General features: G+C 47.1%; 1 protein-coding gene across 1 annotated transcript in view; it reads left to right on the top strand.

Moving 5' to 3' along the window:
- ZDHHC2 (zDHHC palmitoyltransferase 2) overlaps nucleotides 1-21,812 on the top strand; it is a 176,685-nt gene that overhangs the window by 106,334 nt on the left and 48,539 nt on the right. The window contains exons 7-8 of the mRNA XM_077477410.1: nucleotides 2,387-2,507; nucleotides 6,807-6,939. Coding sequence (XP_077333536.1) covers nucleotides 2,387-2,507; nucleotides 6,807-6,939 — 254 coding nt within the window. The remainder of the gene's footprint in view (nucleotides 1-2,386; nucleotides 2,508-6,806; nucleotides 6,940-21,812) is intronic.

Raw genomic sequence — 21,812 nt, 5'->3', positions numbered from 1 at the left:
GGTGATAGGTCTCTCCCATTTCGGCTAGACAAACCCACCCCCAGCCAACAAACTCCTATGGCCACCTAAGGGGGCCCTAAGGGGGCCCTTTCACTAGCCATTCTACTTTATTTTTCTTATAGGCAGTACTAGTGGGGAAGCTAGACATTGTTTCATCCGGGGCAAAGAATCAGTTACGCCCCCCCCAGTGGGACAAGATTAGGCAGGAAAGTGAGAACCTCTCAGGCCATAGCTGTTGAGTCAGCTTTCTTTTCCCTCTCCCGTGCTCCTCTGTTTTCCCCTGCTCCTCTGTCGTCATCCCTGTGCTCCCCTTGTGCTATTCTAGTCCTCGCCCTGCTTCTCTGGTCCTCCCTGCTCCTCTAGTCCCCCCTGTGCTCTTCTGGTCCCCAACATGCTTCTCTGTTCCATCACATGCTTATGCGTTCCTCTCCTGCTCCTCTGTTCCCCCCCCCCCCGTCCCCCTCATGCTTCTCTGTTCCCCCATATGCTTCTGTGTTCCATGCTCATCTGCCCCCCCGATCCTCTGTACCCTCGTGCTTTTCTGGTCCCCCCTGTGCTTTTCTGGTACCCCCTTGCTCCTCTGGTCCCCCTTGCTCCTCTGGTCCCTCACATGATTCTCTGTTCCCCACATGCTTCTGCGTTTCTCTACTGCTCCTCTGTTCCCCATGCTCATCTAGTGCCCCCTGCTCATCTGTACCCTCATGCTTCTCCGGTTTTCCCCCCCATGCTTCTCTGGTTCCCCCCTGCTCCTCTGTTCCCCCATGCTGCCCTGGTCCCCATGTGCTCTTCTGGTCCCCTCATGTGCTCCTCTGTTTCCCCCATGCTCCTCTATCCCTCCCCATGCTCCTCTATTCCCCCCTATGCTGCTCTGGTCCCCCTATGCTGATCCGCTGGTCCCCCGCATTCTCATCTGGTCCCCCCATGCTCCTCTGTTCCCCCCATGCTGCTCTGGTCCCCCATGTGCTCCCCTGGTCTCCCCCCATGCTTCTCTATTCCCCCATGCACCTCTGGTCCCCTGTACCCCTCTATACCCCCCATGCTGCTCTGGTCCCCTACATGCTCTTCTGTTCCCCCCATGCTGCTCTGGTCTCTTACAAGCTCCTCTACCCCCCCCCCCCCATGCTGCTCTGGTCCCCTACATGCTCCTTAATTCCCCCCATACTGACCCGGTCCCCCGTGCTCCTCTAGTCCCCTACATGCTTCTCTGTTTCTGTCTTCACCCCCCCCCCCCACCCCCCACAGCGCTCACCTCCTTTTCCTGGCTAGTTATGCAGTGCGACGGAATATAGATCAGTCCATGTAGATTTTTGCAACAGCAGACAGAATAGAGAGTGTGGGGAAGGAAAGAGCAGGAGAGCGAGTGCCGAGGAAGCCTATGTTACAGCTGTGTGTGGCTGCCCTCCTTCCAGATCGTATGATGAGCTTCTCAGTGCCGACTCCTGAGGATCATGTTATTATTCAGTCGCACTGCTTAACTAGCCAGGAAGAGGAGATGAGCGCTCCGGTGGGGGGGGGGGGGGGGCGGTAGAGGAGCGGAGGTCCGCTGTCACTGAAACTGGCTCACTGAACTATCGGCCCACCGAGAAACTCCCTGTAGTCCCGATGGCCAGTACATGCCTGCAGGTATCTGCATCTTATAGGGATACTATACATCAGAGTATAACTCAAGAGTGTTGGAAAAAAAATCACTAAAACCTCAGACTTTCCTTTACTGACTACCCAGCGATGGTAGCATGAATTTAAAGAGTAAAAGCTATTGAGCAATGTTTTAGTCTACTGTTCTATGCAGATCTTCTTATGTGCAATAGTTAGTGTAAACTTGTCAGATTTACAGTATGTTAGTCTATAAAGTGACATTGAGGTGAAAGAACAGGTACCAAAATGTGTCTGCGAGAAATTTTTCAATCATCCTAACCACAATCCTACCAGCAGTAAGACTCACCATACCCTTTGACAGTCCACAACCTGATTCTCAGTGGCTACTACAGGCTCTAGGTATAGATAGTTGAATAACAGGGTAGTGCTCGTGAGGGCAGGGTTTGGGCTCTAGTCAGACAAGGTTAGGCCTACACAATCTGGACACATTGCCAGGAATAACAGTTTATGTATTTTATCATCATTATTTAGCATCAGAAATAGCATACTAGGCTTTGTACTAGAGGGAACTGTTGCAGTAGTAATAATTTCCCCTACTTGTAAATGTAATAAAGTTAAACTGAAGGAAAGACAAATGATGCCCGCAGATTCAGAAGCAATCTTTCATTCTCTAATCCAGGCTAAAAAGACAACAGCTGGAATTTGGTAATGCCAAAGTGTATTGTACATGAGGCCTATTTTTCCGTAAAACATAGCTTCATAAGTGATTTGTGCTTGTTTGTTATTATAGGGTGAACAACTGCGTTGGATTCTCCAACTATAAGTTTTTTCTGCTCTTCTTGGCCTATTCCTTGCTGTATTGCCTATTTATTGTTGCCACAGATCTGCAGTATTTTATCAAGTTTTGGACAGTAAGTATGTTCTGTGTTTACTGTAGATGGCAATGTTTCTAACCCTCAGCTTTGTGCTAATGTATCATTTTAGTTTGGATACATACAGATATTGGTCCACCATAGTTTTGTACAAAATATGCACAAATCAGTTTCTTCCCACAGCACTATGCCTGGAGTACCAACAAATCAAATCCCTCCAAAACAAAAACAACTTTTCTCTTACAATCATTGAAGGACACCGCTTGTCAGTATTCTTGACCATAGGGTTAAAGCACCACCTTCAAAAGTAGAACACTAGGCAGAAAAAAGAAGAACACAGTTTCACCTATGGGTAGTCCTTAACTGGTAGTCGAATCCCCCCATCTGCAATAGGCAACTCAGTTTTTTTCTGCCTAGTGTAGGAGTTCGGACCTGGCTCCCTGCTGGGTCTTTTAGTGCCACATTTTTTGTTAGGATTTCTCCTGCATAGATCTTCAATCAACAGCAGAGCTAGGTAAAAGACTGGTTAATTTAGATCCAGTATCACCCCTGCTAGGCTAGATGATCTAGGTCCAGTCTCACCCCAGATAGGCCAGGGAGTGCATGCCGAGGCCTAAATACATGCGGATTTGCCTGCCAGGGCCCTATTCTGGATCCTAGGGCACCCCACTCTGTGTTGCTCACGGGGGGCAAATATGATGGAGTGACCTTGTTGCTCGGTCACAGTGTTCCCCCTGGCAGACAGCACCCCCGTTCCTGCGGAGAGATGTTCTGTTGGGGTGGGTACACTGCTTCATCTAGGTGGTAAGTAGCATTGTATGCCCTCCTTCTCCCTCCTCTCTCTGGGTGGCTGGAGTGGTCTACAGGTACCTTTTGATGGTCCACTTGTTACTAGCACTGTGCTTCACAGAAAGGGACAGGTACATCGGGTGGCTCCATCCAGCCACTTCTAATGTCTCCAGATGAGCAGGTGGCTCCATGTCTTTGGCCAAGGAGGCCTGCTAATTTTCTGGTAGTCCCTGGGGCGGCCAGGGTGGCACTTCACTGTAGGTGGGCTGGTCTTGCTTTTGGCCATTTGTTTCTTTGCTTCCAGAGCGCTGCTCTTGGCCATACTGGTGGCTGCATGTGTCCTGGGGTAGCAACATCTGTTCTTGCGGCCATAGTTTTTGCCCCTTTTAGTCAAAATTGCGTGATCGCCATGTTCCATGGAATTGTTACCACATGGTTCTCTCAGCTTGCACTTTGGTGGCCATTTTGGTCCTGGACACCATGGCGGACATGCTTTGGATTCTGTTGACCATCTTAAAAATGGGCATCAGACAGCCATTTTGGTTTGGGAGACTCTGCTGATGATTTCATACCCGGAACACAATCTCTCGCTGAAACACAGGAGACACACGTGTGGTGCAGTCCTAAATTCTACAGCCTTGCTGCTTAAAGACAGCTCCTGAGGGGTGCTGAGTTTCTTTTCGTTTTCTAGGTGGCTGAGTCCTCCTTTTTTGTGGGACATGGAGGTAGATAGTTCCCTGGTTTACCGGACTTCATCTTCATTGGTTCACAGATCTGTGGATTTTCCTGCTACCGACAATTGGGTTTGTGAACTGATATCATTTGGCTACACAATAGAGTTTATTTCCTATCCACCAGACAAGTCTTTTCCTTACAAGTTCCTATGGCTGCGTAGGATCTGTTTCTTTAGGGCGTTATAGCCCCGGCTCTTGACCTGAAGAGATTCTGGGGATTCATTCCAACCTGTTTGAAGTTCTGAAAAAGGGAAGGGTCAGGCCGATTCTGGATCTCTAGGCCTCTATCACTTTTTGCGAAGGTGCAAAGGTTTATGTTAGAATCCATCTGTTTTGACATTCTGTGGTGGCCTTCCTTTATCAGGGGGATCGCCTGACAACATGGTGCGGGCTCTAGTCCTGACATTACTGAGACAATGGCGAATTGCTATCGTAAGCTATTTGGACAACCTCCTCCTGCGGCAGAGTCTCACTCATCCCTGATGGGCAATGTGGTGATTACCTTTCGCACTCTACAGAAGTTTGGCTGGATTCTGAACTTCAAGAAGTTTACTCTGACCCTGACCAGGCAGTTGGAATACAAGTGGCTGATTCCAGGCTTGGTGCAGGCCAAGGGTTTCTTTTTCTGGACAAACTTTGGAAACTTCAGACTGCGTTCTGCTGATGATCTTCTCTGTGGTTCTACATGAAGGTCCTGGACCTCATGGTGTCCACCTTCAAGCCAGGCCCTTAAGTGCACTTCTTCTGTCACAATTGTAACCAAGCGTAGGAAGTATCTACCCCCCATGGATTTGTTTGTAGGTGTAAGTGAAGCCACTGCCAATTCTCCTACTGTTCTGCCTTAATTTGCGTTATGTGGTCCAGGGATGTCTGAAGCACGGGCGGACTGTATGGCCAACTTAGTCCGTCAGACAATCCGACGGACAGTCCGTCCTACTTTCGAATGAACGGATTTGACCACACACGGATGCAAAACAGTCCGTCGAAAGTTTGCGCGATGATGTGTACAGCACGTACGACGGGACTAGAAATAGGAAGTCCAATACACAGCAATGCAACCTTTCGCCGTGTAAATCCTTTCTGAGCATGCGCCATACTTAGTCCGTCGAACTAGCCTACTCACGAGCGGATTGTCCGCTGAAACCAAAGTCTGACGGACAATATTACGGAAATTCCGAAATACTTAGTCCGCCAGACTGCACGCTGAAAAAGTCCGCTGAAGCCCACACACGAGCGGACTGTCCGCTGAAATGTGTTTCGACGGACTAAGTTGGCCAGACAGTCTGCCCGTGTGTACGCGGCTTAAAAATCGTTTGGATCATTAGCTGGCTTAACCATCCGTGATCTATATGTCAGTCCATCTCTGGTGGAGGGGGATTTCTGTTGAAGTTAATCTGAATGACATACATCTACCATACAAGATTTGCTTGTGTTGAGGTCCATTGCACGCTTGAAGTTTTACAAATTAAAATATGGTTGAAAGTGGACAGAATTTGAATTTTTAAGGGATTTTCTATGTTTAAATAATAATAATGAAAATAGCATGTATTGAATACTTCTGAAAATTGCCAAACACATGTTTACTAGAAGCAGAATTTATACAGATGGCAGAGAACTGTGCATTTTCCTTGACTGGCAGAGATCAGATGCTTTTGCTTCACTTATCTAGATACAGTGTCTAATTAGGGTTTTGGTGCATAGGTGCACTACAGTAATGTCTTTATAATTTCAGGGTTTGGTGCACAAGTGGGCTACAATAATACCTTTATAATTGGGCACTCCAAAGTGAATAGTAATGCGGCTCACATTGTGCCCCCTCACCCTCCTGTCAAGCCCAGTTCTGACCAACATTTCTGTCTAAATAATGTGTCCGAGTTCCAGGTGGACTGAAAACTCTGACACATGATTCAAAACCTGGACTGTCCAGGTGAATTCCAGACAGATAGCAACCCTAAATTAGACAAACGCTACTCTTGCAGAGGGGTCCCCCAAAATAGCAAGGGGTAAATGCTCATTAGGTCTTGGGGGCTGGCTCCACTACTCCCCCCTTCTCCCACTGGCACTATGGACAGTCCCTTGGCATTATCGCATACATTGTAGGATGAGGCAGGATTGCAATTATGGCTGGAAGCACCTTAGAGAGGGACCTTGTTGTATGAGTAAGAAGGTAAATATTACATCTCGCTCCTGCCTCCCTAGACATGATGGCAGTTAACCCTTGCACTGCAAATGGCCCAGTTGCAAGGTTAGATTGTGTCCAATTCATGGAGATTGGCTTTAAAGTGGAAGTAAACTCCCCTATCGTTTTTTAGCCAAGGAAGCTGCCATCTTTGCCTCTGTTTAATCTTCATCTGCTATGGTGCTGCACATGTGATTTGTTATGACACCAGCCATTGGATGGTTTAATAGTTTGGCTGAGAGCATAGCCAATGTGCAGTTAGCATTCCCGGCATGCCTTTTTTTTTTTAACTGTTTAAATCCATGGGTTTAATTCCACTTTAAATATCATCATGAAAACATGGCTCAGCAAAAGATTTAAAATGTAAAAAGCCTGCCTAAAAGACTTATAGCATTATAATAATAATTAATTCTAAGTACTCTGCAATGCCACATTTCTTTATATTCATTCTGAATTCTAAATCTAGCTGTATTCAGAATAAGAACAGGAATAACGTCTTGTAATTGTAAATCTTCCATTATAAATGCTGAATGTTCCATTCCCTAATGATGACCTTTGATTGCTCAGCAGTCTCCCTTGTGCTTGCACTGAAGGTTTAAAGGTTTCGCCATCTAATCACTTTTTCTTCCCTTACAGAATGGTCTGCCTGATACACAAGCCAAATTCCACATTATGTTTTTGTTTTTTGCGGCTGCCATGTTTTCTGTCAGTTTGTCCTCCCTCTTTGGCTATCACTGTTGGCTTGTCTGTAAGAACAGATCTACATTAGGTGAGTTTTAGTTCATTTTATAATCTATGGGTCTTAATGAACAACCTACACGGAAATTGAAGCACCACACTACTGCGAAGAAGTGCAGCAAACTTCAGTTGATTTACATTGTGTTCAATCAAGCCCTGTTGAAAGGGGGGGTTTTGGCCCCATAAATGCATTGGATACTTTTTGGACTGTCCCCCTGACTTTTATTGGAATAAAGTTTTATCTGGACCTCTTAGCAGTGGTGTGAGGCTTCTATTTTCATTCTTGTTACATTACATTACAAGCCAAGGAGCCTGTGAAGATCCTCTGGGGTAGGAATGTCAAACTCATTTCATTGCTGGCCGAATCACCATTACGGTTGCCTTCAAAGGGCTGGTTGTAACTTTAAGACTACTGTATATACATTTATCTAGTGCTATTTTTCTCAGAAAAAGGGGATGGGAAGTTAACCACACCCCCTAGCCAATTTGCATCATTGGATGTGGCAAATTGCACTAATAGTGGGAGGATCTTAAAGGGGCAGTAAATACCAAGAGTGCATTATGTGCAGAGTTCAGGAATGCACTATGTACAGAGTGTAGAGTGCAGGGGTGCGCTATGTACAGAGTGCAGTTTCAGGGGTGCCCTATGTACAAAGTACAGAGTTCAGGGGTGCGCTACATACCAAGTTCAGGGTTCAGGGGTGTGCTATGTACAGAGTGCAGTTTCAGGGGTGCCATATGAATAGAATGCAGAGTATAGGGGTGCGCTGTGTACAGAGTGCAGGGTTCAGGAGTGCGCTATGCACAGTGTTCAGAGTTCATCTCTCTTTCACAGGCTGTCCACATCTCATTTCCAACTCTCCTCAGCTCTGAGCTCTGCACTGCTCTCCCCATCCCCCACCTCTGCACATAACTCCCTCCACAGCCCTCATCTCAACCCCCCACACTCACACACACAGACCTAAAAACACTTTCCTGCATCTCACCTACTCGGCCTGGCCTAGTACCTCCCGGGCTGAATCTGTGCATGTTGATCACAGTGCAGTTTACCACCACACCCTGCACCTGCATCTCCCTTGTGCCTGTCATAAGAGGAAATAGAGGAAAGCTGTCCTTGTAAACACTGGAGACTTCTGTGTTTGTAAGTGACAGTGGTGAGTGGGAGGCGGAGCGTGAATGCTGGATGTGGTGGAACGGAGTTCCACCACAATCCAGCAGAAAAAAAGCATTGGATGGGAGGGCCCCATAAAATGGCCTGGTGGGCTGGATTCCTTGGTTTTGACACATGTGCTCTGGGGTGTAAAAGCCACTTGCCCAAGAACCAAATTATTTACATCAATACTTTAGGATAGCTATACCAATAAGATAACCTTATGGGTCCTGTTTTTGTGATCTATATCCAGTCATTACCCAAATTTACTGACAACCTCCCATTCCCCCTCTAGAGCGTGTCAGTTCCTTTTAATGCAGACCTGCCCTAAGAACCAGGGGCGTACCTAGAGCATTTGGCACCCGGGGCGGATCCTATATCTGGCACCCCCACCTAAAATGTAAAAACACTGCACTGTGCCCCCTGCATACCTCTGCATCCTTCAATATCTTTTTGTCACTACTGTGTACCCCCCTCTCTACAACTGCACCTCTGGACCCCTTTACATTACACAGCACCCTGCACCTCTGGACCCCTTTACATTACACAGCACCCTGCACCTCTGGACCCCTTTACATTACACGGGACTTTGCACCTAAGGACCTCTTTACATTACACAAAACCCTGCACCTCTGGACCCCTTTACATTACACAGCACCCTGCACCTCTGGACCCCTTTACATTACACAGGACCTTGCACCTAAGGAACTCTTTACATTACACAGCACCCTGCACCTCTGGACCCCTTTACACTACACAGCACCCTGCACCTCTGGACCCCTTTACATTACACAGGACCTTGCACCTAAGGACCTCTTTACATTACACAGCACCCTGTCGGCTCAGTGATCCGGGACCCGGCGCAACAATCCGCTTCTCTCTGTGGTCGCGTGACTCACGTTGCGCCGTTCTGATCAGTCTCGGCAGCGGCTGTCACTCACAGCCGAGCAGAGTGAAGCTGCCTCCCCCTCCTCCTTTATGTCTACACAGTGCTGTGCATGCAGGAGGAGGGGGAGGCGGCTTCACTCTGCTCGGCTGTGAGTGACAGCCTCTGCCGAAACTGATCAGAATGGCGCAACGCTACCAGAGAGAAGGGGATTGTTGCGCCAGGTCCCGGATCACTGAGCCGACAGGTGTCACTCTACTCGGGTGCTGCTCGCACCTCCCCCCTGCAATGCCGCCCACTGCCAGTGCCTCGGGCTCTCTGTGTGGTCTGCCTAACCCACGGCGCTGTCTCCTCTTCAGTTGCGGAGGGGGCCCCCCACTTAGTACGCCACTGCTAAGAACCCTTATCTCCAAAATGCCCTTGTGTGCAGGCTTTTGGCAGTCAAGGCAGCAGAGTAATATGACAGAGCGTATCGAGGGATAGGCAGATTTCTGTAGTCGAGCAGGCAGGGCTGACAACACTTTTTTGGGGATTTAAGCACAAAATAGGCACTGTGCTGTCCACGCAAACAGAAAGTTAAGAACACACTGGATTCTTGGCAGATCAGTAGGTATTTTGTTGTATTGTAAATGGCTAAAAAAATGGGGAAAAAATATACATGTATTATAGAGCTGCACTAAATATGGTATTTTTCATTTTGCCCTGATACACATTTTACATTTTTACATTTTTAAAGTGACGTTTTAAATGATTTATGAATTATTTGTTAAACCTCATTATTACATAAATCAAATATGGTAAGATTCATCCATGTTATTCAATTTTCAAAGCATGTAATTTGTAGAGCTCAAAAAAGGCCAACGCTTGTTGGCGGCCTATACAGACTAATTATTAATGATGTCCCTAGGGGTATCCCTCCTCCGAGTCATTTAGTTTTATATTTAGCACAACAGTTACATAGAGCATAAATCTTATAATTTACTGGCTGCCTGTAGCATATATTAAAGTAGAACTCCTAGCAGAATACAAAAAACATCTGGTAATGCAGTATATGCATAAAAAATATTGTTAAATGACTTACTAGTGTAAGTACCTGAATTTGATATGGCATCAGCATCTTGTAATTCCCATACAGCAAAGCTTAGACTGGGAAGGGCAACATAAGCAGCTGGTCTGGTGTGCTGCATGTTGATATGCTGACAAGGAACATGCTGACAGAAGTAGACAGCAGAGGGGTTATCTCATCATTGTGTTGTTTCTATTTCATGGTCCGCTCATTAAGCTGTGGGCAGGGAGGTGATAAAGCTGTATAGCTTAAATTCAGCAAAGATAAGTTGGGTCAGAGGCCTAGCTGTGCCATCTGATAGGGTTGTGTAAATCTTATGAAGATAAAACTAACACGAGTGCACCAATCTAGTGCAGCAAAGTTACTTTAATGAACTGAAGAAAGTAATAAAATACACTCATGATCAGTGGCCGCTGGTGGTATCTTCTTTTTCAGTCATGTCACCGGCCCCGCACTTACCCCATCTAGGTCGCAATGGCTCCGGGCTTCCCCTGCATCTCCTTCTCCCCTGCATCAAGCCATATCACTCCTCCCTCCTTTCCTATGTGTGCTGTGCGTCCTCCCTCCTCCTCCTAGGTCGCCAATTGGATGACTGGTCTCATGATCCACTTCCTGATTGGCCGGGAGGACAATCAGTGTGACAATAACCAATGTTAATTGGCTATTGTCCCAAGTGAGTGTGCTCAGGGTGCAGTGCCCACTTTTTTTTAAGCCTATTAGAGGCTTTGGCTCTAATCATGTGCTGCAGAAAAAACCCCATTGGAATCCATGCCTGCGGTGCCCCGCATGTAGATTAGGGACCGGACACATTGATGGAGGGGCGGTGCCACTGCGTCCCGTATTGGACGGGCCGCCACTGCTCATGATGGTATGAAATAGACAGTCATCTATGATTCAAACAACAAAACTGCCTGTGGAATCCAGGAGCCATTTTACGATGGCCAGTGGGGGGGGGGGGGGGGGGGGGACACTGAGTTACAGCCAAGGACGCTGAGATCAGCTAGAAGAAGCAGAACCCATGACAAAGAGGTATTCCACACACAGAAACACGTTGCCTTGAAGATGGATCACTCTGACAAAGGAAGTGAAATTTGAAGAACTTTACCTTCTTGGTAGCGGGGCACCATTATAGAACAATGTCACAGTGGATCCCACTTTTTCTTACCAATTACCACATCCCTGTTATTCAGCATTTAGTTCCACCATTGGCCGCCGCAATAAGGTTCCTGCTTTTCACACAGAGGACAACTGTGGCCCTGCTCTTGACACCATGATTATCATTGCCATGAGTGGCCAGAGTGTACTCCTGCTTCAATAAAGGAGGTTTGCAGAAGGGTCAGAGAGTCCCACCCTTCTCTTTCATCTTTCAGTAAATATTCATAGTCCTTCAGAGCACAACTCCCACTCAGCCCATAGGGCTCAAACCCAGAGGTCAGGTAATCGCTCACTTCTACAATGAGGCTTTTTGTATATTCAGGTTGGTCCTTGGGGAGTTTGCCTTTCTGGCATGTGGATACTGAGAACACCACTTTTAGCCTACAGGTGAATCTCTTATGGCTGGCACCTCCTCCAAAGCAATGGAGCTTCTCAGGTCTCCCAAGATACCCCACACCTTTGGAACCCTTGTCCCGGTTTCTGGAGTTGTACCCAATCTGGACTCCCACGTCCTTCCTCAGAGAATTCTTATATCTTTAAGTATGGTTGAACCTCTTGTAGTACAGTACCTGGTACCCCTTAGCATCCCTCTTCTTAAGAGTATTTCTCTGAATCGCAAACTTGACCAGGACCAGTTTTGTTTGTTACCTGCTTTTACAAAGATCTGGCCCCTCGGTGTCCTTTAGAGGCACCTGCTATTTCTTAAAGCACTGGACCTTATGTCTACCCTAGTGTCCTTTCCTTCTGATCACTGGAGGATGCTCAGACAACCTTCCCTGATGAGCCGAAGAGGTTTAGCTTTTTGAAATTTGTAGTCAGAACCCTTGTCAGGGTCCTAACACCTGCAAGCCTCATCTACACAGGTTGTCCAGCTTAAACCCTTGCTAAAATAGTCCAAGCACTGTGTGTTATTGGAAACAGTCCTTTTTTCACATCAGGGGCTTGTAGGGTGTTGAGGGTCGGAATTGAGGATGGTCTCCTATTCTCTCATTTGCTTTCTATTCCTGGGAGCCTGGGCTCTAAACGAAACATGCACATGGTCTCTGGAGACCAGGAAGTCCCTGGCGTGACCAATCAGTCTTTTTGGGTACATGAGGTAATTTCCTCCACCCACCCTAGGGGGACTCCTCTAGTTGGGGTGTCCCCATACCGAGGGCTTTAGTCTGGTTACCAGGAACAGATGGCCTTCACTTCATTGGGGAAACCAACTATGAGTCAGCTTTCTGAGTTCATCTCTAGGAAGGTTTAGGAGTCCTCCCTGTGATAAGGCAAGTGGCCTAGTCCCTATTCTGGGTGACACAGAGTACTACTCTCAACCACACTGTCTTCCTTAGAAACGATACATTAGCATCTGGCTCTCCTCAATCAGTGGTCTCCGATCCGAAGGAAGAGGCTTGTGCACCTTGGTGCTCCTCATCTCCTGCATGGCAGGCAGAAATGATTGATGAAGGGCTCCGTGTTCCTCTATATTGTCAGCAGGAAAAACATGCTGGGTTCCTGCTGTATGTACCCCTTTTTGGGAATAACACACCTTAAGGGGGCTTCATGAGATGTGATCTGTAGATTCTTGAGGAGGTTTCTCAAAACCTGTCCTCAGTTCTGCACTTTATCAGCTGATGTTCATAACAGTGTGGCTCAGATTCCTTTCCTCCATGACTTTGGATGTTTCACTAGACCGGAGCTGATCAGGAGATTGTTAGAACCATGTTCTGTGCTCAAGTATAGGCAGTCCTGCAGAGTTTCAGAGACACCGCCATTAGAGTTCCTCTCTTACTGAGGAATATGATACGATTGTTGTGTTAACCAATGATGAACAGCCGTCCTCAAAAAACTGCAGAAATGTATATTTAATTTAATATTACTGTTTAAGGAACAATAATCTGAAAATATTGACAGCACTTAGCCCCAGTTCGGTACGACTTTTCATGCGATTTGACAGTTCCAAAGAGCATCACAAGTTGCACCCCATTACCATTCATATCACCGCGACTCATGTCGCAGCGATTATGAAAAAGGTTTCTGCACTACTTTTTACCATTTTTATGGCAACTTATATAGACTTCTTTTAAATGAAGTTGCAAATCGCAATGAAATTGTCAGTGCAAATTGCACTGATGTGCGGTTTTGTAATCGGTCTGAAGTAGCACGATTTCAAAGCTACACCGTGGTGAATGAATGAATGAATGAAATACTTGTATAGTGCACAATGCGAACTGAATCGCCTCTAGGCGTGGTGAACCAGGGCTTAATCAGATTTTCAACCTATGCTAATTGTAATTAATAATACACATGATACAGCATCATGTGATCTACTCCCAGGCTATGAATAATTTTGCCATACTCGTTTCCATCCTAAATAGTGTGAAACAAAATGGAACAGAACAAAAACTTCTAACCCAGACAAATTAACTTTATTTCAACTTTTGTGACCCTAACTGATCGTTCTTTCCACCTGAAGTTGAAGGGCAGATGCATTCACTAAAGCAGTATTAAACCCAAAAGCAAACATTTATTTTATTGCAGCTCACCAGTTCTTAGATATGATGGTTGCATTCACTTTCTTTTTTTTTTAGGTTTTCTTTCCTTTATTTTCATCTGGTGATCCAGCCTGTTAGTCTGTTGCTTTCAAAAGAACAAGCTCTGTAGCAGAATGTTTCAGTTACAGAGATGAGACAAACCATTTAATACTTGCAGGGGCATTTACAATGATCAGCTTTTATTTATTCATGTAAAAGGTTTATACCAAATAGAAAAAAAAAAACTGTTTGCTGAAACTGTTTATAAACTATTAGCTGGAGTTTGACTGCAATTTTTTTATGTATTTAAAGAATATAAAAACCCAACATTGTATATGCCTGATATGTGTCTGCTGTACCATTTACTTGTGAGAAAAGGTATCCTGTTCTCTTTGCATTGCTTCCCTTGTGTGAAATCCCTGGTGATCCTGCCAGTACCTCTGCTTTCCTATTAAAAACTGGCCACACTATGCAGGAGAGCACATTGTGGTCAGTTCTCTAGCTATGCTGGGAACTCTATATATCAGACTTGTCCTGACACCCTTGTCCTTTTACTGGGAACATCAGTGTACTATTGCCTCTCCCCCCCCCCCCCCCCCCAGCTCTTATGCAGCTGAGAACAGAGGGAATGTGATCACTTATAAGGCTTGATTCACACTAATGCGTTTTTGATGCATTTTGTAGAAATGCAGGGACATTTTTAACATGGGTTCCTATGTTCACATCAATGCATTTTTGTGCCTGTGCATTTTTGGAAAGGATCGGGGACTTTTTTCCTGCAAAATGCCGCATTTTGCATGTAATATGCTTTAGGCTGGATTCGCACCTATGCATTTTTTGTGCTTTTTGCATTTTGCAGATTTGCCCTACAGAACGTGTTCCATAGGAAACCATGTTAAATGGACTGCAGTGCAAATCTGCAAAATGCAAAAAGCACTAAAACTGCATAAGTGTGAATCCAGCCTTAATGAACCTGCAGCCAAAATGCAAGAGACGCGTTTTTACCGCAATTTTGCCGCAATTTGCGTTTTTTTTTTACATTTTTTTTTTTAAATGGCGTAAAGACCCCCCAAATCCATACCTGACCCTTATCCGAGCATGCAGTCTGGCAGGTCAGGAAAGGGGGTGGGGACGAGTGAGCAGCCCCCCCTCCTGAACCATACCAGACCGCATGACCTCAACATGGGGGGGTGGGTGCTTTGGGATGGGGGGCTCTGCCCCCCCATCCCAAAGCACCTTGCCCCCATGCTGATGGGGACAAGGGCCTCTTCCCGACAACCCTCGCCCGGTGGTTGTCGGGGTCTGCGGGTGAGGGGCTTATCAGAATCTGAAAGCCTCCTTTAACCACTTCAGCCCCGGACCAATTGTCAGCCTAAGGACCAGAGGTCTTTTTACAATTTTGCACTGCACTGCTTTAACTGGTAATTGCGCGGTCATGCAATGTTGTACCCAAACTAAATTTGCGTCCTTTTCTTCCCACAAATAGAGCTTTCTTTTGATGGTATTTGATTGCCTCTGCGACATTTATTTTTTACGATATAAAAGGAAAAAGACTGAAAATTAAAGAAAAAAAAAAGATATTTTCTACTTTTTGTTATAAGAAAAATCGAATGAACTAAATTTTAGTCATACATTTAGGCCAAAATGTATTCAGCCACATGTCTTTAGTAAAAAAAAAATGTCAATAAGCGTATATTTATTGGTTTGCGCAAAAGTTATAGCGTCTACAAACTAGAGTACATTTTCTGGAATTTACACAGCTTTTAATTTATGACTGCCTATCTCATTTCTTGAGGTGCTAAAATGCCAGGGCAGTACAAACCCCCCCGAAATGACCCCATTTTGGAAAGTAGACACCCCCAGGAAATTGCTGAGGGGCATGTTGAGCCCATTGAATATTTTTTTTTTTTGTCTCAAGTGATTGAATAATGACACAAAAAAAAAGTTGTCACTAAATGATATATTGCTCACACATGCCATAGTTATATGTGGAATTGCACCCCAAAATATATTCCGCTGCTTCTCCTGAGTATGGAGATACCACATATGTGGGACTTTTTGGGAGTCTACCCGCGTACTGCACCCCGAAAACCAATCACTGCCTTCAGGATTTTTAAGGGTGCAAACTTAGATTTCCCTCCTCACTACCTATCACAGTTTCGAAGGCCATAAAATGCCAAAATAACACAAACCCCCCCCCCCCCCAAATGACCCCATTTTGGAAAGTATACACCCCAAGCTATTTACTGAGAGGCATGTTGAGTCCATGAAATATTTTATATTTTGCCACAAGTTGCAGAAATATTACAATTTTTTTTTTTGTCACTAAATGATATATTGCTCACACATGCTATGGGCATAAGTCAAATTACGGGACCCTGAAAACCAAGCACTGCCTTCAGGATTTAAATATAAAACGCTACCAAAAAAAACTGTTAGCGATCGCAGGGATCAGGCCTGACTCTGCGATCGCAGCAGTTATGTGTTTAGTGTTTTGTAAGTGACAGTGATCGATCGATACTGCACTTGGGTGGGCTGGGCGGAGGGGCAAAACACAGGTGCTAGCAGGTATCTGGGCTGATCCTGCTAACAATGTGTTTTTTTGGAACCCTAAACTGCTGGGGACGCTAGTATAGACCTGATCAGATCAGATATTGATCTGTTCAGATTCTATACCACTACGGGACGTGTATGCTTTGTGCGTGGGTGTTAGCGGTACTGCCACTAACCTAGCGCTGCCTGGGGCGATACAGACCCTGACCCTAAAACCTAATTGATATCACCCACCGGGTGATCAGGGGGTTAAACCTTTATTGGATAATAAATGGCGGGTGCCCTAATGCTATAAAAAGCAAACTAACTAACCAGAGTCACCCGTAACACTTATACGGTGATCACTGGTGAAAGGGTTAACTAGGGGCAATCAGGGGGTTAAAATCTATTAGGTAGTATATGGGGGTCCCTGACGCTATATAAAAACCTGACGGGGAACCTAAATAACTAACTGGCTAACCAGCGTCACCAGTGGCACTTATACGGTGATCGCTGGTGAAAGGGTTAACTAGGGGCAATCAGGGGGTTAAAACCATTATTGGGTAGTATATGGGGGTACCTAGTGCTATAAAAACCTGGCGGTGAACCTAAAAAAATAACTATCTACCTAGCGGCACCAGTGACACTAATGCAGCGATCAGAAAAATGATCGCTTAGTGACACTGGCAAAAGGGGGTGAAAGGGTTAACTAGGGGCAATCAGGGGGTTAAAACCATTATTGGGTAGTATATGGGGGTACCTAGCGCTATAAAAACCTGGCGGTGAACCTAAAAAAATAACTAGCTACCTAGCGGCACCAGTGACACTAATGCAGCGATCAGAAAAACGATTGCTTAGTGACACTGGCAAAAGGGGGTGAAAGGGTTAACTCTAGGGGCAATCAGGGGGTTAAACTTTTATTGGGCAGGGGGTAGGGGGCTACCCTGGACCTAACACTAACTGCCCTGACAGTTTTTACTGTCACAACTGACACTAAATGCAGTGATCAGAAAATAAATGATCACTGCAATCAGTGGCACTGTGACTGGGAGCGGGGGGGGGGGATCGGGGGGGGCGATCGGGGGAGATTTGTGTGCCTATGTGTACCTACATGTCAGTGTAGTGTTGGTGCACTTACTTTCTCTGTTCTCCTCACAGTCCGGTCAAAAAGACCGCCCCGAGGAGAATGACATCACTTCCGCCCTGCCTGTGTTTACACTACACAGGCGGGAGAAGCTTCTCATTCGCCAGAAGCGATCGAGAGGGGATGGCCAGAAACCAACGGCCATCCCCTCATCCCGGATCGCTCCTGAAGCAAAACGGACCGCCGCAGCCAGCGGGAGGGGGTCCAATCGTGCGTGCTTGTACCTGTCAGTGCCATTCTGCCGACGTACATTGCCATGCGGTGGTCCTTAAGTGGTTAACAAGGGGCCCCAAGATCCCGGCCTCCCACCTCTAGGTGAATGAGTACGGGTACACCCCTACCCATTCACCACAAAACAGCAGTGTAGTGTGAAAAAATACAGTAGATTATTAAAAATATCTTCTTCTTCCCTACTTCTTCCTCCAGTCTTCCTCCATCTTCCACTGCATCTTCCTCCTGCGGGCTTATCCTTCTCCGATGCTGGACTCAACATCAGAGGAGAGTCGGTGGCGGCAGAGGAACAAGAAAACCGGACAAAGAAAACAGGAGAAAGAAGAAGCAGCGGGGGAAGGAGAAGCCCGGAGGAAGAAGATGCGGTAGAAGATGGAGGAAGACCAGAGGAAGAAACGGGGAAGAAGATATTTATAATAAAATACTTTTCAAAAACTGTCTACTGTGTTTTTTCATACTACACTACTTTTTTTTTGGGTGAATGGGTAGGGGTACAATGTACCCCATACTCATTCACATGGGGGCAGAGGCCAGGATCTGGGAGCCCCCTTGTTAAAGGTTGCTTCCAGATTCTGATAAGCCCCCCACCCGCAGACCCCAACAACCACCGGGCAAGGACTGTCGGGAAGAGGCCCTTGTCCCCATTAACATGGAATCCAGGTGCATTTGGGGTGAAGGACACAGAGCACCCAAAGCACCCAACCCCCCATGCAAATTTTGGCACATGTCTAAAAACGTGGCAAGCACAGCAAAAAGCACTGCAGAAATGTTCAAAAGAGCCATGCATAGATGTGAATCGAGCCTAAGCAAGGGGAAAAAAGTGTTTATAATCTGTACACAAATGTTTTGCTTTTCATTTCTATTTTAAACTAAATAGGTTGTTTGTTTTTTTAGTTTTTTACAAGGTGAACATTTACATACACTGTAAGGGCTGGTTCACACCACAAAAATGCACACCGGTTGCGTTTCTGAATGCATGTTTTTTATGCATTTTCAGTGTGTTCCAGTGCATTTTTACCCTCTTTTCTTTTTTTTATCTGCACTGGAACACACTAGAAGTGACTGCACTGGTGTGAACTATGCCATTGGAACCCATATGATCTGCTGTCAATGCGTTTTTTATGCAGGTGGTGGACTGCACCTGGTGTGAACTAGCCCTAAATCTTCTAGTACATTTACCACTCACCCCCCACCCCCAAGCTGACAATGCTGCTGTCCAAAGTTGCCCTCTGTGCTAATTTATCCAGAGTGGGGACCAGGGCTTTTTTTTCTCAGAGATTAGGTGCAGGAATTCCCCCCTTCTAAGTCACTTGGTGTTTCCATCCCTTACCCAACTCTAAGGCCGCGTACACACGCGCGGACTGTTTGCCCAACCTTGTTCGTCAAACAGTTTCGGCAAACAGTCCGCTCAAAATTTGCATGAGCGGACTTGCCCACACACGAGCGGACTGTTTGACGAACAAGGTTGGGCAAACAGTTCGCTCAACTTTTGAAATGAACGGACTCGCCCACGTAAGGAGGAGGCAAATCCGCCCATTTCGAGCGCGTGTACAGGTAGGCGGGGCCCGCGAAGGAGACGTCGCGGGCTCCGCCGCCTGGAATGGGCTTAAAGGGGAACCCCAACGCCGAAAAAAATCGGCGTGGGGGTTCCCCCCAAGTCCAGACCAGACCCTTGTCCGAGCACGCTACCCGGCCGGCCAGGAAAGGGGGGCGAGCGAGCGCGCCCCCCCTCCTGAGCCGTACCAGGCCGCGTGCCCTCAACATGGGGGGTGCCTTGGGGAAGGGGGGGCCGCGCGGCCCCCCCCACCCCAAAGCACCTTGTCCCCATGTTGATGAGGACAAGGGCCTCTTCCCGACAACCCTGGCCGTTGGTTGTCGGGGTCTGCGGGCGGGGGGCTTATCGGAATCCGGGAGCCCCCTTTAAGAAGGGGGCCCCCGGATACCGGCCCCCCACCCTATGTGAATGAGTATGGGGTACAATGTACCCCTACCCATTCACCTGTGAAATAAAGTACAAAAAAAAACACAACACATGGAAAAAGTATTTTATTGCACAGCTCCGGGGGTCTTCCGTCTTCGGGGGTCTTCTCGCCGGACTCCTCCGCTATGTGTGTGTAGCTCTTTTACTAGCGGAGGAGTCCGGCTTTCTTCCTCCCCGCCGCCGGCCTCTTCTCCCGACTTCGGGGGTCTTGTCCCCCTCTTCGGTTCTTCTGCCGGGCCACCGCGCCTTCTTGTAGCTCTTTTACAGGCGGTGGCCCGGTCTTCTGTCGCCGCCGCTGTCGGAGGAGTCCGGCGAGAAGACCCCCGAAGACGGAAGACCCCCGGAGCTGTGCAATAAAATACTTTTTCCATGTGTTGTGTTTTTTTTTGTACTTTATTTCACAGGTGAATGGGTAGGGGTACATTGTACCCCATACTCATTCACATAGGGTGGGGGGCCGGTATCCGGGGGCCCCCTTCTTAAAGGGGGCTCCCGGATTCCGATAAGCCCCCCGCCCGCAGACCCCGACAACCAACGGCCAGGGTTGTCGGGAAGAGGCCCTTGTCCTCATCAACATGGGGACAAGGTGCTTTGGGGTGGGGGGGCCGCGCGGCCCCCCCTTCCCCAAGGCACCCCCCATGTTGAGGGCACGCGGCCTGGTACGGCTCAGGAGGGGGGGCGCGCTCGCTCGCCCCCCTTTCCTGGCCGGCCGGGTAGCGTGCTCGGACAAGGGTCTGGTCTGGACTTGGGGGGAACCCCCACGCCGATTTTTTTCGCCGTTGGGGTTCCCCTTTAAGCCCATTCCAGGCGGCGGAGCCCGCGACGTCTCCTTCGCGGGCCCCGCCTACCTGTACACGCGCTCGAAATGGGCGGACTTTCCGAGCGGGAACAGTCCGCTCATTTCGAAAGTACAGCGGACAAGCCCACACACGGGCGGACTGTTCGCTCAAACACAGTTTCAGCGGACAGTTTTTCGGAATTTCCGAAAGACTTTGTCCGTCCAACTGTCCGCTGAAACTGTCCGCTGAAAGCCCACACACGAGCGGACTGTCCGCCCAAACACTGTTCAGCGGACAAGGTTGGGCGAACAGTCCGCCCGTGTGTACGCGGCCTAACCCATGATCCTTGGTTCTACCCCCTAACCACCTCTCAGTACGGCCTCTTTTAGGGAATACAGAGACAAGTATTTTGTAGTGCTAAGTAATTTTTATGGAATTTGGTAATAACAAGAAAAGCAATAAAATAGATCCCCCCCAGCAACAATAGACCCCTGCAACAAAATATCACCCCAGCAACAATAGATTGCCAGCAGCAACAACAGATCTCCCAGCAGCCACAACTAATAGACTCTACAGCATCCAGCAACAGTAGAACCCTTTATGAATAGTAGATCCCTTCCAGCAACAATTTACCCTCCAGCAACAAAATATGCCCAACCAGTAACAATAGATCGACACAAAAATAGACCCCCTCCAGCAACAGTAGATCCCCCAGCAGCCAGCATCAGTAGGTCCTCCATCACACCCCAGCACCCCTTCTAATTGCATACATTCAGTGCTGGAGGTGTCGGAAATTCCCCCATGCGCCTGCTGAAAGAAAGCCCTGGTGGGGATACTCTAAGCCCTTGTACACAGGGTCGGAGATTCCGAGAACCAAATCAGTCGGATTTTGTCCGACGGATTTTGTCCGAAACTGTTGTATACACACGGTCGGACAAATTTGTCAGAAAATCCAACGTGATGACGTTATTTCGTTACGACGGGACTACGTTCAGGCTAGTAGCCAATAGCTTTGATGTAGGAATTTGATCTGAGCATGCGTGGTACTTTGTCCGATCGGAATTCTCTACACATGAGTGGAGTATGTCCGATCGGAGCATTTTGTCAGTTGGAAAAGTTGGTCCGACGGATATTCAGACGGAAACAGTCCGATGCAGACCACACACAGTCGGAATATCTGACAAATGCTCCGATCGGACACATTCCGACGTAATCTCCGACCGCGTGTACGGGCTTATACAGCAGCTGTGTTACTGGCTATATCACCAGGTGAAAACAGAGGGGAAAAAGCCAAAGAAAAGAAAACAAATGCAGCCACTACATCTAAGCTGCAATATATTACATTTTTGATTTTGGGTTTAATACCGTATAATTGAAAAAAAATAATTGGGCTATTTTTTTCTTTACTAGAGCTCTGCTTTAAACATATGTCAACGTCTCTGCTACTGACTTAAAAGAACTGAT

Source organism: Lithobates pipiens, unplaced genomic scaffold, assembly GCF_037356315.1.
Source record: "Lithobates pipiens isolate NorthernLeopardFrog02 unplaced genomic scaffold, aLitPip1_a1.2 Scaffold_13, whole genome shotgun sequence".
NCBI classification, from domain to species: domain Eukaryota; kingdom Metazoa; phylum Chordata; class Amphibia; order Anura; family Ranidae; genus Lithobates; species Lithobates pipiens.
Note: the sequence above shows the minus strand (reverse complement) of the source record. Positions and strands in the feature narration are given on the sequence as shown.